The sequence below is a fragment of the Thrips palmi genome, unplaced genomic scaffold, assembly GCF_012932325.1.
Source record: "Thrips palmi isolate BJ-2018 unplaced genomic scaffold, TpBJ-2018v1 HiC_scaffold_1, whole genome shotgun sequence".
NCBI classification, from domain to species: Eukaryota; Metazoa; Arthropoda; class Insecta; order Thysanoptera; family Thripidae; genus Thrips; species Thrips palmi.
The window spans coordinates 6,562,513-6,575,430 of record NW_023144620.1 but is presented as its reverse complement, the minus strand read 5'-3'; the positions used below and the strand labels follow the sequence as shown (position 1 = coordinate 6,575,430).

General features: G+C 48.3%; 2 protein-coding genes across 2 annotated transcripts in view; one reads left to right on the top strand and one right to left on the bottom strand.

The window, feature by feature from the left end:
• Positions 1-1,599: 1,599 nt before the first annotated feature.
• Positions 1,600-6,676, top strand: LOC117643417 (puromycin-sensitive aminopeptidase-like; the record flags this gene model as incomplete). The annotated part of the gene is made up of 13 exons (XM_034382307.1): positions 1,600-1,871; positions 1,951-2,104; positions 2,194-2,485; positions 2,557-2,705; positions 2,794-2,958; positions 3,060-3,164; positions 3,270-3,510; positions 3,603-3,871; positions 3,953-4,175; positions 4,248-4,447; positions 4,523-4,630; positions 4,716-4,835; positions 4,940-6,676. Coding segments are annotated over 13 exons (2,514 nt in total), but the record flags the coding sequence as incomplete, so codon positions are not given.
• A 1,328-nt stretch (positions 6,677-8,004) lies between these two features.
• Positions 8,005-12,918, bottom strand: part of LOC117639961 (serine/threonine-protein kinase SIK1) — a 41,097-nt gene continuing 36,183 nt past the window's right edge. The window contains exons 9-10 of the mRNA XM_034376074.1: positions 10,240-12,867; positions 8,005-8,259 (exon numbers count right to left, since the gene is read on the bottom strand). Coding sequence (XP_034231965.1) covers positions 8,092-8,259; positions 10,240-12,867 — 2,796 coding nt within the window. The 3' untranslated portion in view covers positions 8,005-8,091. The remainder of the gene's footprint in view (positions 8,260-10,239; positions 12,868-12,918) is intronic.

The following is a 12,918-nucleotide window of genomic DNA, read 5'->3' as shown; positions in this document are numbered from 1 at the left end:
GGAACCACGACTAGAGTGAAGGCGTCCCTTACACCCAGATTACACTAACACAAAATGTGTTTGACTTCACTCAAAATTAACACAGTAAAATTGAATGACCATGGATTTGACTGACTGATAGTAGCTACTTAGCTTGCCTTGGGGCGTGCACTCCCCTCAGCTCACTATTACTAGTTTGATTTGCGCAATAACATGAAAGAATTTAACTAATTAAACACAATACGAGTAACAGAATTGTTACTGAACACTTACAGCCAGAGGTACGAGACTTGGCGAGACATTAAAACAAACACACGGTTGATCAGACCGGGTTGGGGTGAGACACACAAGGTGCTCTATCACAGACAATTTACTTTGAATATCACAGTCACACAGTAGCTGGTACATCAGACACAGGCTACTTAACTCTTACAGGAGACACACATCGATGACACAGGACTGACAGTTTCTAACCTCTTTGAACACGTGGTATGACAGTGACACACGCGGTACAACCTGACATGAGGCTGATGTCCAACATCCTCGACAGAATCCATTTGCCGAACTGACTCCATTTGACAGATGACACTTCCACCTTTCCACGTGAAATTCGATCGTAGCCATCTCGCACGTTGACATCGTAGAAGTTGGATAACTTGAGAGACGCTCTACGCTGATCCTCGTCGCCAATATCATGTTTGGTGTTGGTTGGTGGATAAGGAGGATGTCCTTGGATTCAGGATGGAGTCGTTGGAATAATCAAGACTAAGATGGTGCTCCATAGACTGTGTATTCAGAACTGTACTTGACTGACTGACGTACAGAACTCAACTGAACTGCTTGATCCGAAGACCATACAAAACTGCGGCCAAAGGTATACTGATTCTTTTAAAACTCAGAAAAAAACCCACTAGGAGGCCCTGACCAAACCTTTTGCCCCATTGTTCCCCCATTTGAGTTGAGTCCCTTTTCGTGCGAAGGCGGCCTTTCCACAAGGAAAAGAAATTTTTGGCCTTGAATTTGTGGTTAGGGTTTCGTAGGAGCGTACAAGAGTCAGGCTGTTTTGTAAGCACTTGCCCATTCCCGTCGGTGTCCATCGTCAACGCAAAGGAAGGTTGTTTCAACTCCCCTTGGGAGGCCGGCCCTAAACCGGTTTTTCCCAAACCCCGTTCTTCGAGCGGGCCTGCCCCAGGGGGTCCCCAAAAAAACCCTTTGCTTGTTTTTATTTTAAGGACGATCCTTTTTTTAAAAAATGCGGGTTCCAAGCGGGCACGGGCACCTGTCCACTTGGGGAAAGGTAAGGGTGCATTGGTTTGGGGGTTTGGTGGTTTTGGGGTTTTCATGGACCTTCCTGCCACACTTCCCCAGTATCCCGTTGTAGAAGTAATGTAAACATAACCTGACGGCACCGGTGATGTGGTCCCTTTGGTGCCCGAATGATGACTCATGAGATAAGGCATCCTGATTAATGATAGAAGTATTCCCTTATATTTGTGCCCTTACTTCAAAATTTTGGTTAATACACACTGTCATGGCTGTTTGCTTGTCCTTTTCCTCCCTCTCAGTGTTGCGTAGTTAGGTTTCAGATCTTTTTGACCTCTTTTATGTTTAAAAATTTGACATTCTGGATTTTCTTGTTTCCAGGTGAAAGAGCCAACTAAGCGTATTGTTCTGAACAGTTCTGATCTTGAAGTTGAAAAGGATGTCACACTGGAACTTAGCAATGGCAGCGCTATCAAGGCGACTGAGGTTGACACATCTGTCAATGACTGTGAAACCATTGCACTGGTGTTTTCTTCAGAAGTACCCACTGGAAAGTGCAAATTCACCCTGAAATTCAGCGGAAAGCTAAATGACAGCTTGAAGGGGCTGTACCGCAGTAAATACACGAGGTAAAATTTAGTTTGTGTCTTTATCTTATAATTTTAACAGTTACTCTTTAATCATTTCTGTACTCATTTTTGTTTGAAGTCATGACACCAATGAGGAGCGCTACTGTGCAGTCACTCAATTTGAAGCTTGTGATGCTCATCGGTGTTTCCCCTGTTGGGACGATCCTGCCATCAAAGCATCTTTTGATATTACTCTTGCTGTTCCAAAGAACAGAGTTGCCTTGTCTAACATGGTATTTATATTTTCTCATTACTCAAATTATCTTAAGACTTAAATTTAGAAAATTTGATTTTTTTTTCCTCTGCTTCTCTTTTTCCTCAGCCTGTGAAACAAGAAGAAGACCTTCCTGATGGAAACAGGCTTGTCAAATTTGAAACGACTCCCATTATGTCCACTTATTTAGTTGCCATTGTGGTTGGAGAGTTTGATTACATTGAGGACTTCACACCAGAGGGCATTAGAGTCCGTGTTTACACTCCTGTCGGAAAGCAGGAGCAAGGACAGTTCGCATTGGAAGTAGCTGTGAAAGTGCTCCCTTACTACAAGGAGTACTTCAAAATGCCATATCCCCTTCCAAAAATGGATCTGATTGCTATTGGCAGTTTTGCTGCAGGTAAACTTAATACTTTCTGTCTTCATTTTATTTTATAATATTTATCTTACAAGGTGATTTTTATTCTTAAGGTGCCATGGAAAACTGGGGCCTTGTGACGTACAGGGAGACATGTCTACTGGTTGATCAATTGATGACTTCAACGCAAAGAAAGCAGTGGATTGCGCTGATTGTTGCCCATGAATTGGCTCACCAGTGGTTCGGCAATCTGGTCACCATGGTAAGTTATTTTATAGTCTTTAGTGGCTCTTTTGTTGAAGACTCTACAGTACTGTCATTATTCAGCATAATATTTTTTTTCTCCTTAGGAATGGTGGACTCATTTGTGGCTGAATGAAGGTTATGCCACGTTTGCTGAGTTCCTTTGTGTGGCTAGCTTGTTTCCAGAGTATGACATGTGGACTCAGTTTGTCACAGAAACTTGGAGCCCTGCTCTCAAGTTAGATGCTTTGAAAAACAGTCATCCAATTGAGGTACGATTATATTGTTCTTCTGTGTATTTCCTCTTTTTTTAAATTTTTTAATTTTAAATATGACATTTGAAGCTATAATTGATTATGTCTGTACTTCTCAGGTACCAGTGGGTCATCCCCTTGAAGTTGACGAAATATTTGATGACATATCTTACAGCAAAGGTGCTTCAGTCATACGAATGTTGCATAGGTACATTGGTGATGCTGTGAGTATTCGATTATGGGTCTAACTGTCTCTTGTAAATCAAAGGAACACCTTAACTTTTCCTCTTCTTTTTTTAAAAAACAAAAAAATATTTAATTTTTTGTAGGATTTTGCCAGGGGCATGAATCTGTATTTCAATAAATACAAATATGGTAATGCTGCCACTGATGACTTGTGGTCAACTCTTGAAGAGGTCTCCAACAAGCCTATTTCCTCAGTTATGTCACTCTGGACTAGGCAGATGGGCTATCCTGTTATATCTGTTCGAAGTGAGCAGGATGGCAACAATAGGAAGTTTTATTTAAAACAGACTCAGTATTGGGCTGATGGTAGTCCTAGCTCTGGAGGTGAGTAAATATTTTAATTCTCATTTAAAAAAACACAATAACTTTACTTTTTTCAATCTGAATGTTTTTTTCCATAAAATAATTTTTTTCAGAATCTCAAATGTGGATGGTGCCTATTGAATTCAGCTCATCAAAAGCACCTAATGAAGTTCTTCATGAAGTGTTATTGGACAAGAGAGAAGCTGAAGTGGTGATCAGTGGAGTGGGAGAAAATGATTGGGTGAAACTCAACCCGGGCAGTGCTGGCTTTTACAGAGTTCAGTATTCCACTGAAATGCTCCAGAAGTTCAAACCGGCTGTAGCTGACTTGTCTCTTCCACCTTTGGACCGTCTTGGTCTCCTTGGCGATTTGTTTGCTCTTGTAAGCTTTTTGTTCACTCTATGGAAGCAAGCACCTGAGGTGAATTTGATCACACTGATGATTCTTGGATTCCCATTTCAGGTTCAATCCGGACAGACCAGTACTGACCAAGCTTTGCTCTTGCTGGAAGCAATGCAGAATGAGGACAACTGCACTGTTTGGTCTTCAATGACATCAGTGCTCAGCAAGATCAGAATGCTTCTGCAATATGCCCCAGATATTCAGCCCAACTTCATTAACTTTGGTCGCCGATTGCTTGCAAATATTGCTTCAACTGTTTCATGGGATCCTCGCCCTGATGAAGGTTTGCACTCATCCATGTTGTGTTGGCAGTTATTTTTTACCTTTACTCATGTTCATGTTGTGTTGTTGATAGGTCACAAGGACAAGCTTCTTCGAAATGTTATCCTGGATCTCCTATATGCCTTTGAAGATGAAGCTAGTGTTGCTGAATGCCACACGCGATTCGAAGCCCACAAGAATGGTTCAGCTCCCTTGTGGTCTGATATTCGAAGCACAGTCTACAAAACTGTCTTGAGGAGTGCTGATGCTGCAACTTACGAAACTTTCTTGACGGTAATTTTAACACTTTTCCTCCAAAGGTATTTGATGATACAAATGTGCCAATCATAGCTTTCCCTCTCTTTTTAGTTGTACAGACAAGAAACACTTCAAGAAGAGAAAGAGAGAATTTTGCATGCCCTTGCAGCGATTCGAAATGAATCTCTTCATAAAGAAGTTCTCAACTTTGCCCTGACTGTAAGTTTTTGTACTGGCACAGGTTTTGAAGTGAAATGATCTTGCAACCTTATGAAACTGTTCATTATGTCATTATCTCTTACAGGACGAGGTTAGGAGGCAAACTACTCTAACACTCATGGGCGCCATTGCTCAGTCCCGGAAAGGCCGTGATTTGGTTTGGGACTATGTGAAAAACAACTGGGATGAAATTCACAAGAAATATGTAGGTGTCACCTTCCAAGTACTCCCTATTTTTTGTAAAAACATAGAGTTTCTCAATGTGTTTTTTTTTTTTTTTTTTTTATAACTCACCTTTTTATTTTCTAGGGAACACCTGTTATTCTGTCGGGCTTCATCTCTGCTTCCTTTTCACACTATGCCTCAGAAGAGATGGCTGTTGAAGTCGAGAAATTCTTCGCAGAAAACAATACCAGTGGAGCAGAGCGAGCTGTCCAGCAAACTGTGGAAAGAATACGAATTAATGCAGCATGGCTCAAAAGAGACCTTCCATGCATCAAAGCATTTTTACAAAATTTTAAGTAAACTTAATACTTATTTGGTTTTGACTACTTTAAGTATGCTTCAATCTTGCTATGGATATTGTGTATACCTCAAACTTTGTCCTACCCTTTTAAAAGTAATAATATTTTTAGATATGCCCTTTTCAAAATCTATGTGTTATGAGCATTTTATGTCTATTTGACAGTAAATTAGCATTTGTTTACTGCTCTGTTGTTTAGCTTTCTTTAAAGCAAAAGGGTAAAAGTTGACGCTATTGCTATATTAAAGATTATGAAATGTTTTTAAAACTGGAGGAAGGAGCTGTTATGAACATGTTGATGAGAATTGAAATATTGGCCTTCAGTGCTTGGTTGACATGTCCCAGTTATAGTGTTAAAATTAAATAAAGTCAAATGAAAACATTAAGGAAAGGAAGGCTTATACAATTGCGTTACAATTGTCTGACTAGAATCTATTGGTCGAGTGTCACTCAATGTGAGTACTATTCATAAAGGAAGTCTGTTGCTTTTCAAGAATAAGTTTGGTTCTTACTATCTTCAGATGAAACCTTGAGCCTTTGCAGTGCTTGTTGTCAACTAGTTCAGTTCTACTTAACTAATTGCCTGGTAACAGTTTTGCTGTTTGCTTAATTCTTTAGATGCCTTAGTACATCTTTCTGTTCATATATTTTTACCAACATGTATATAAGTGTACTATATGTCAGGGGAGTTGAGATTGCAGAGGTAGTAAATTCCAGAATTCTTTAACAACATGGTAATTCATTTTTTATTTATTTAATGTAGTATGTACCAAATGGTTGATATCTAATGAGCTACATTACATACAGTACATATTTCATCATTACATTCAGGGCTCTCGCTATTTCCTAAGACCTATGAAAAAGAAAGAATCTACCAATATTGATAAATTCATGGTTCTGGGTTTTTTGCTTCCAAGTCAGGAAATGGTGAAACAAATGGTTACCGCTGAATGCCCTCAATTTTCCTGTGTCTGATAGGGAGTACTTCTATTCGTGTGATATTATAAAACATTTGGTTCTGCTCAGGATATGTAAAAAAAAGTTGTGCCTTCTCTTTGTTGAAATTCAAGAGTGATTTAGAACCACAGTCATTTAATATTACAACAGCCCTTTTTTCACTTGATTAAAGCTTATATTTAATACAGCATTGAACAGTATTCCGACCAGCAGAATAGCGTTGCTAATAGTTTACAAAATAAACGAATTACAAAAGCATGTCATGATTTACATGTAGACATGAGATCCTAAGGTTACCTTATAAATATTATTGCGTTTGCACAAATGGCCAAATGCCTCTATGTGTTTGTATTATGTGTTTGTGAAATGAAATATTTGATATGCTGGTTTTGCAGAGCAAAGGGAATTTTTTGTATAAGTCTTTAAATTGCTTGGTGCATATAGATGTTATATGTTGATTGCGCTCAGTGTTGTGGCATAACTATAAATGCATTCAAGCCAACAAGAATGGCCCAATGAGTTGCTTCCATCTGTTGAAATACAATACCAGTATCTTGGCAACAAAACAGTGTTTATTCATTTCTGCCTGCTCTGAATGTTCCTGGAGTAGGATTGTGATCATCAGTCTGGAGGTGATATTTATACTTATGATTGATTTAAATAAGAGATGATTATGCAAGCATTGTCCTAGTATTGTATTGTACAATGATATGTATGCCCATTTCATATAAGGACAAAAACAATGAAATTCAAATGACTAGGCTCAAACATTTAAGGCATATTTGTTCAGTATGAAATTTTGTTGACAATACAGAGATATCTTGCACATAACAAGTGCTAATAACAAAGTCTTACATAAAGCAGGGTTCACTACTGGAGCTCCCTTCCCGCGAGGGAAGGACTCCAGCGTTTCCCCCAAAAAAGCATGAAGATATGTATGAATAAATAAATAAGAAGCAACTTTATTGTCAGAAAGTTTCCCTTAAAGTGTTTTTGTGCCACTTTAGTTCACTTCTTAAAGGTCTTAAAGCTACATTTTGCAATGGCATTGCTTGTCTATCAACCAACGTATATAAACCTTATTTATTTAGACCAAAAACGGCAATTGAAGTATAACTTAATTTTGGACTCCAATGATACAAAGAAGAAAAATGAAATAAAGTTTGACACATGACAACAGTGATGTGCCGCTGACAAAGATAGTGTGTGCTGTTTTGAGCAATGCGGGACAAATTCATTTCAAATCAAGAGTCAGCAAATCCACCATTCATGTTTAGTTTTCTTCCTTTCCCCTCGTGCTTCCCATCATTCCCTTGAGTACCATAGTCGAATCTTGAGAAGCGTAAGCAGGCAACCCAGAAAAAAAAAAGAAAACGTCAAATAATATAATCAGATCAGTCTCATTTATTGATTGAGACTGCGTCAGTTTAGGTCCAGTGACGTAAATAAATATCGGCACGTCGTTTAGCCTGCCTGCTTCCCACTCGCCTAGAGGATAGGCAACCCATTCGACTTGCGGCGCGGAGACTGAATTAAATGTACGTGGCATCAAATTTGGCGCCAGCTTCTGCTACCACGCGGGGCCATATGGTTAGCGAGAGGCAAAGGATGTGCGTCCTTTTCTCACCGCTTTCGGCAAAAACGAGAGACAACATCAACGATTGGGGGTGTCCGTCGATGGGGCAGCGGGTTCGTTGAGGGAATGCTACTCGTGCCTGGCCGTAGACACCCAGGTCTCTTCCCCTTCCGCCCACTACTGCCTGGCTGAGTTGAGCAAGTTGGGGGACGACGTGGAGGTGGACGCGGGCCGGCCGGGCACCGCGGGCAGCAGCCTCCTCGGCGGGGGCAGGCCCAGCAGGCCGTGCGCCCGGCCGTGGCCGCCGTGGCCCTGGGGGTGCTGGTGGCTGTGCTGGTGGCTGTGCTGGTTGCCGCTGCTGGGAGGGGGCGGGCCCGCGTAATGGGCGGCCGCCCCCTCGTACTCTCAGATGGCGTCCTGCTCCGTCAGCTCCAGGAGCGGCACCTCGTTCAGGGACTGCATGGAGGGCTGCATGGCGGCCTGGAGGCCCTGCAAGCTCTGCAGCGAGGCCGGCACGTGCTGCAGCCCCTGAACGGCCATGGTGGCCATGCTGGGCATGGTGGGCCAGCCCGACTGCAGCGTCTGTAAAGCAACCACCGTCGTCATCGTCAGTGTCTAGCTAGCTCAGCGCTCGGGCCCTGGGGCCGGACCGGAAGAACCAAGGTGTGGTGTGGTCGGCCGGCTGCTAGACACACTCTTCTGCCCGCAGGTCACCAGTTTTCAGCGCCATTTTTAAATATGAATGTATTTACAAAAAAAGAGAGGTTTTATACGGGTAATTTTATTTGGGCCACTTTGTGCATTTTCCAGACAAGGAGGAAGAAGAGCAAAGAGCGAAGAAGTGCGGGTGGTGTGAACAATCTTCCACTCTGAGTGGGGCCGAGGCCGGCCGGGGCTGCGGAGCGCGGACCAAGGGGAGGGGGCTCGGTTCTCTTATTCTTCTTGTTTGCACAAAAGATTTTTCACATCAGCGCACTTTTCCACCTTGCAACTTTCTTTCTTCGCACTTTTTTCCTGTCCAAGGCCGCAACGCCGGAAGCAGGTCCGAAAAGGCATTTAAAAGGCTCTGGCCCTGAGGTGCCACCCCATTCTTCGTGAATTCGCTCTGGTTGCCTCTAGTTCTAGATCAAGCCATCTGTTAAAGCTGCGCGCATGCACTTTCAGCGCGACTGCGCCTGGCGTACAGCGCGTGGGTCCGATGGGTCAAATTGGGCATACAGTCAACCAAATCGGCACCGACGTCGATGTAGCTGATACGTGTTTGAGTACGTGTGCGCAATGAAGCTGTGTAATCTCTACTCCAAGTCTGGCAGTTTTGTTTGCAAAATATAATACTACATGCAAAGCTTTATACGTATACGGGTGCGCGCAAAAAGATAATCAAAAGCAAATTCAAGTTTTCACTAAAAATGAAAATGTATTTCACATTGTACATCTTTCCAGTCTTTCCATATCGCCAACTCGTACGAAACACATCGTCAACAAAGACACAACAAAAGAACGAACAAAAGATGCGATATTTATTGATTAATAATTATTAAAACAAATCAACTACAAAGTATTGAAAGTATAGTCTATATGAAATGTGTTTGGTTGTTGTTAACAATATAACTTATCTTGTAAGACGAGAAGAACCTTTGGTTACGTGATTTAGTCATGTCCACACAGTCCCGCACCATTGTGCGTCCCCTTCCTACACCTTTCACACATAGTGTTGCCAGGGCAACGACAGGAACTTGGAATCTGGACTGGGACCAGCTGGGACGCGTCGGGACCGAAACAGGAGCCCCGCACGCTAGTTTGGTGGTAATGCATTGCACAGCCTTCATGAAAAGATTAAAGTTACACGCTTGAAACGCCCCACTGCCGGTTGCGACGCCCCTGGTTTACCCTGGTTTGCCCAGGTTTACCCTGGTTGCCGGCGTCAGCCTATGGCGTTCCTGGCTTCAGCCGGTGACGTCATTCAATACTGAGATGTATGGCGAAAATGGGTGAGTCTTGTCGACTCGCTCCGCTGCAGGCCCACAGTGCCCTGTTCGTCGGCTCGAAAAAAAAAAACTAAATAAAAATTGTCCAAAAGTGTAACAAAAAATACAAAGCAAAAATAATTTTGTTTCGAGCAAGAGTGTACCCGTCCACGACTTGCATGAGTGCGACCTACTACGCAGCGTGCTACACGGTGTGATGCGACGAGGCCACAGTCTTCACTGTATCTTCAAGAACCTTCCTCAGAAGCATAAAATGAGATCTACCAAAGCGAGCGCTACATTGTTATACATCTCTCATTGAAAACCACAATTGTAACACACATTGTCTCTTGGCAAATAAAAAATAAATCAAAGAAAACAACAACAACAACAGTCATTCAGTATCCGACGTGAAAGCGTTCTAAAGAGGCATGTCGCTACTGTACATTATCACAAAGTCGGGCCCGGGAAGGCCGTGGCGCTCTAAACTACAGCCACGCCCTCAGGGGCCTCAGGGCGGTGCGGGCGGTGCCGAAAGCTACAACAACAACAACAACAATTATTGTTCGTGGCACTTGGCGGCTACCTGCTGGCTCGCACTCCACGAGTACAGGGGCTGCCCCTGCTGCTGCCAAGGGGTGCCGCAGTCGCTGATGTGGCACGCGGCGGCCAGCGTGTGCGGCAGCGAGTTCCAGCACTGCTCCCCCGTCTCCTGCTGCTGCTGTTGCTGTGCCGGCTGCTGCTGTTGCTGCTGAAGGCCGAGCTGTTGCTGCTGCTGCTGCATGTGCTGGCCGTACACCTGGGGCGGCACGTTGGGCAGCATGCGACCGCAGCCGCCGGGCCAGGGGTGCTGAGAGACCTCCGTGGGGCTCTGGGCGTCCTCGGCGATGGTCGGGAAGCAGGAGGGGTCGGCCAGAGCGGGCGGCAGCGGCGGCAGCGCCAGGGGCGCCTGCTGGGCCAGCTTGTAGGAGGCCTGGCGCAGCATCTGCCGCCGCGTGAGGTGCATCGCGTTGGCCGCGGAGCCGGCGCCGCCTTGCCCCGCCGCGGCCGCCGCGTCGCCCGCCGACTGCTGCTTCTGCAGGATCTGGCGCTTGTGCTGCAGCAGGCGGTGCTGCAGGAGTTGCTGCTGCAGCGGCGCGCCCATGTTGTTGAGCTTGCCGGCCTGCGGCGGGCACGGCGACGACGACGGCGACGGCGACGCGCTGCCCGAGTTGCTGGAGTTGCCCGACGCGTTGTTGTTGCAGTTGCCGTTGAGCGGCGCGCTGTTGTCCAGCTGTGCCTGCAGCTGCTGCTGCTGGGCCTGCAGCTGTTGCTGCGCCTGCTGAAGCTGCTGCTGCACTTGCTGCAGCTGGTGCAGGGCCTGCTCCTGGGTCAGCGCCGGCTGCGACTGGGACTGTTGGTCGCCGTCCAGGCTGGAGAAGTTAAAGTTCTCCGGCAGGGAGATCCTCTTTGGCATGGGGTGCTGGCCCAGGCAGTGCTGGCCGTGGGGGCTGTGGTGCGAGCTCCGGTCCTGGTACTGCGTGTGCTGCTGTTGCTGCTGCTGGAGCTCCTCTTGAGGCACGGCGCGCTGGTAGAGGTTCTGCAGCGCGGCGTGCTCCTGTTGCACCAGGTGCAGCTCCATGACGCCCTTGGCCTTGCCCGCCTCGTGCAGGCGCTGGCTGTTGAAGGCCACGAGGCCCTGGTTGGTGGTGACGCCGAGCGCGCCCACGCCCAGCCCGAGGCCCAGCCCGGCGCCGACGCAGGTGCCGAGCCCCGCGCCGTACACGGCCCGCTCCACGGCGCCGCCCGCCGCCTGCTGAGCCACCAACCCGTCGGACGCGCGCCGGCCCTCGCGGAAGTCCACCGGCGACCTGGTGAGGGCGCGAGACGTCAACCCCATGCCGCCGTGCTGGTGGTGCAGCAGCGGGCTGTGCCGGAACAGCGGCCGCGTGGACGCCATGCCTCCCGAGCCCGAGGTCACGGTGTTGCCTCCGTACGACGCGTGGGTGTGGATGGCGCTCGTGCTGGCCGGCATGGCGGCGTGCTCAGTGCGCAGCGTGGCGTTGGACGACGGCGGGGATGTGCACGACGGCAGGCTGGCGGCCAGCTCCGGGTCCAGCTGGTAGTCCAGGCTCTCGAACAGGAACTCGGAACAGGACGAGTCGGAGCTGAGGTGCTGGCTGAGGCTCTTGTTGGCGCCGTTGCTTGTCCCCACGCCTCCCACGCCCGAGGACGACGACGAGGACGCGTACGAGGACAGACGGTGGTGGTGCGAGTGCGGGCCCGCGTCCTCCATGTCCGTCTCCACGCCCTCGTCCGTCGACGTGGAGCACTGCGGCGTGATGGAGGCCGAGCCGTACCGCGTGCTCTGCAGGTACTCGGGCATCACCTCCGTGGAGCCCACAGAGGTGAACTGCTGCTGTTGTTGCTGCTGTTGTTGTTGTTGCTGGAGAAGCTGCAGCGTCTGGCTGTGCTGCGCCTGCTCCCGGAATGGCGGTGGGTGGTGGAGGGCGGCCGTGGCGATGCGGCCGCTAGTGAAGACGTTGTTGCTGCCCAGCCCCTGGCTCAGGGTGAAGGAGGGCGAGTCCGTGGCGTTGGCCGACACGACCGACGTGGTGGTGGCGGACAGTCCGAAGGCGCTGCTGCCGCTGCTGGGCGTCGTGGAGGCGGGGTTGGGGTAGGGCGTGTAGTCGCGGAAGTCGTGCGGCAGCCCGGAGAGCGCCGCCGAGGCGGCCGCCGAGGCCGTGGACACGGCGGTGACGAGGGGCTGCGCGCTGTAGGGCAGGCGTCCCGCGCCGCCCTGCTGCTCGCCGATCGTCGACGACATGGTCGCCACGGACCCCGAGCCCGACGCCCGCCGCACCGAGGACCCCGTGTGGCCGCCGTGCACGGTGACCGTGGAGCCGCCCAAGTCCGACGTGCCCGACGAGGCCGCCGACAGCGACGAGTGGCCCTGCTGGCCCGACTGGCCCGTCTGGTAGGCGAGGCCCAGGCCTAGCTTGCGCATGGCCTGCTCCGCGATGGTGCTGGGCCGCCGCCGCTGCAGGGACTCGGACACGGCGTGCTTGGCGGGGCTGGGGATGGGAGACGCCACGCCCGAGGCGGGCGACGCGGACCCCGCCAGGTCGTGCTGCTGCTGCAGCGAGTAGGAGCGGCCCTGGTGGTGCGCCTTGACGCGCTCCAGCAGCAGGAAGTAGATGGCGGCGTGGTGGTCGTAGCTGTTCCGCAGCAGCGACTGCCGACAAGAAACAAGTCCACAGTGCAGTGTACCAGGCCGTCGACGCGC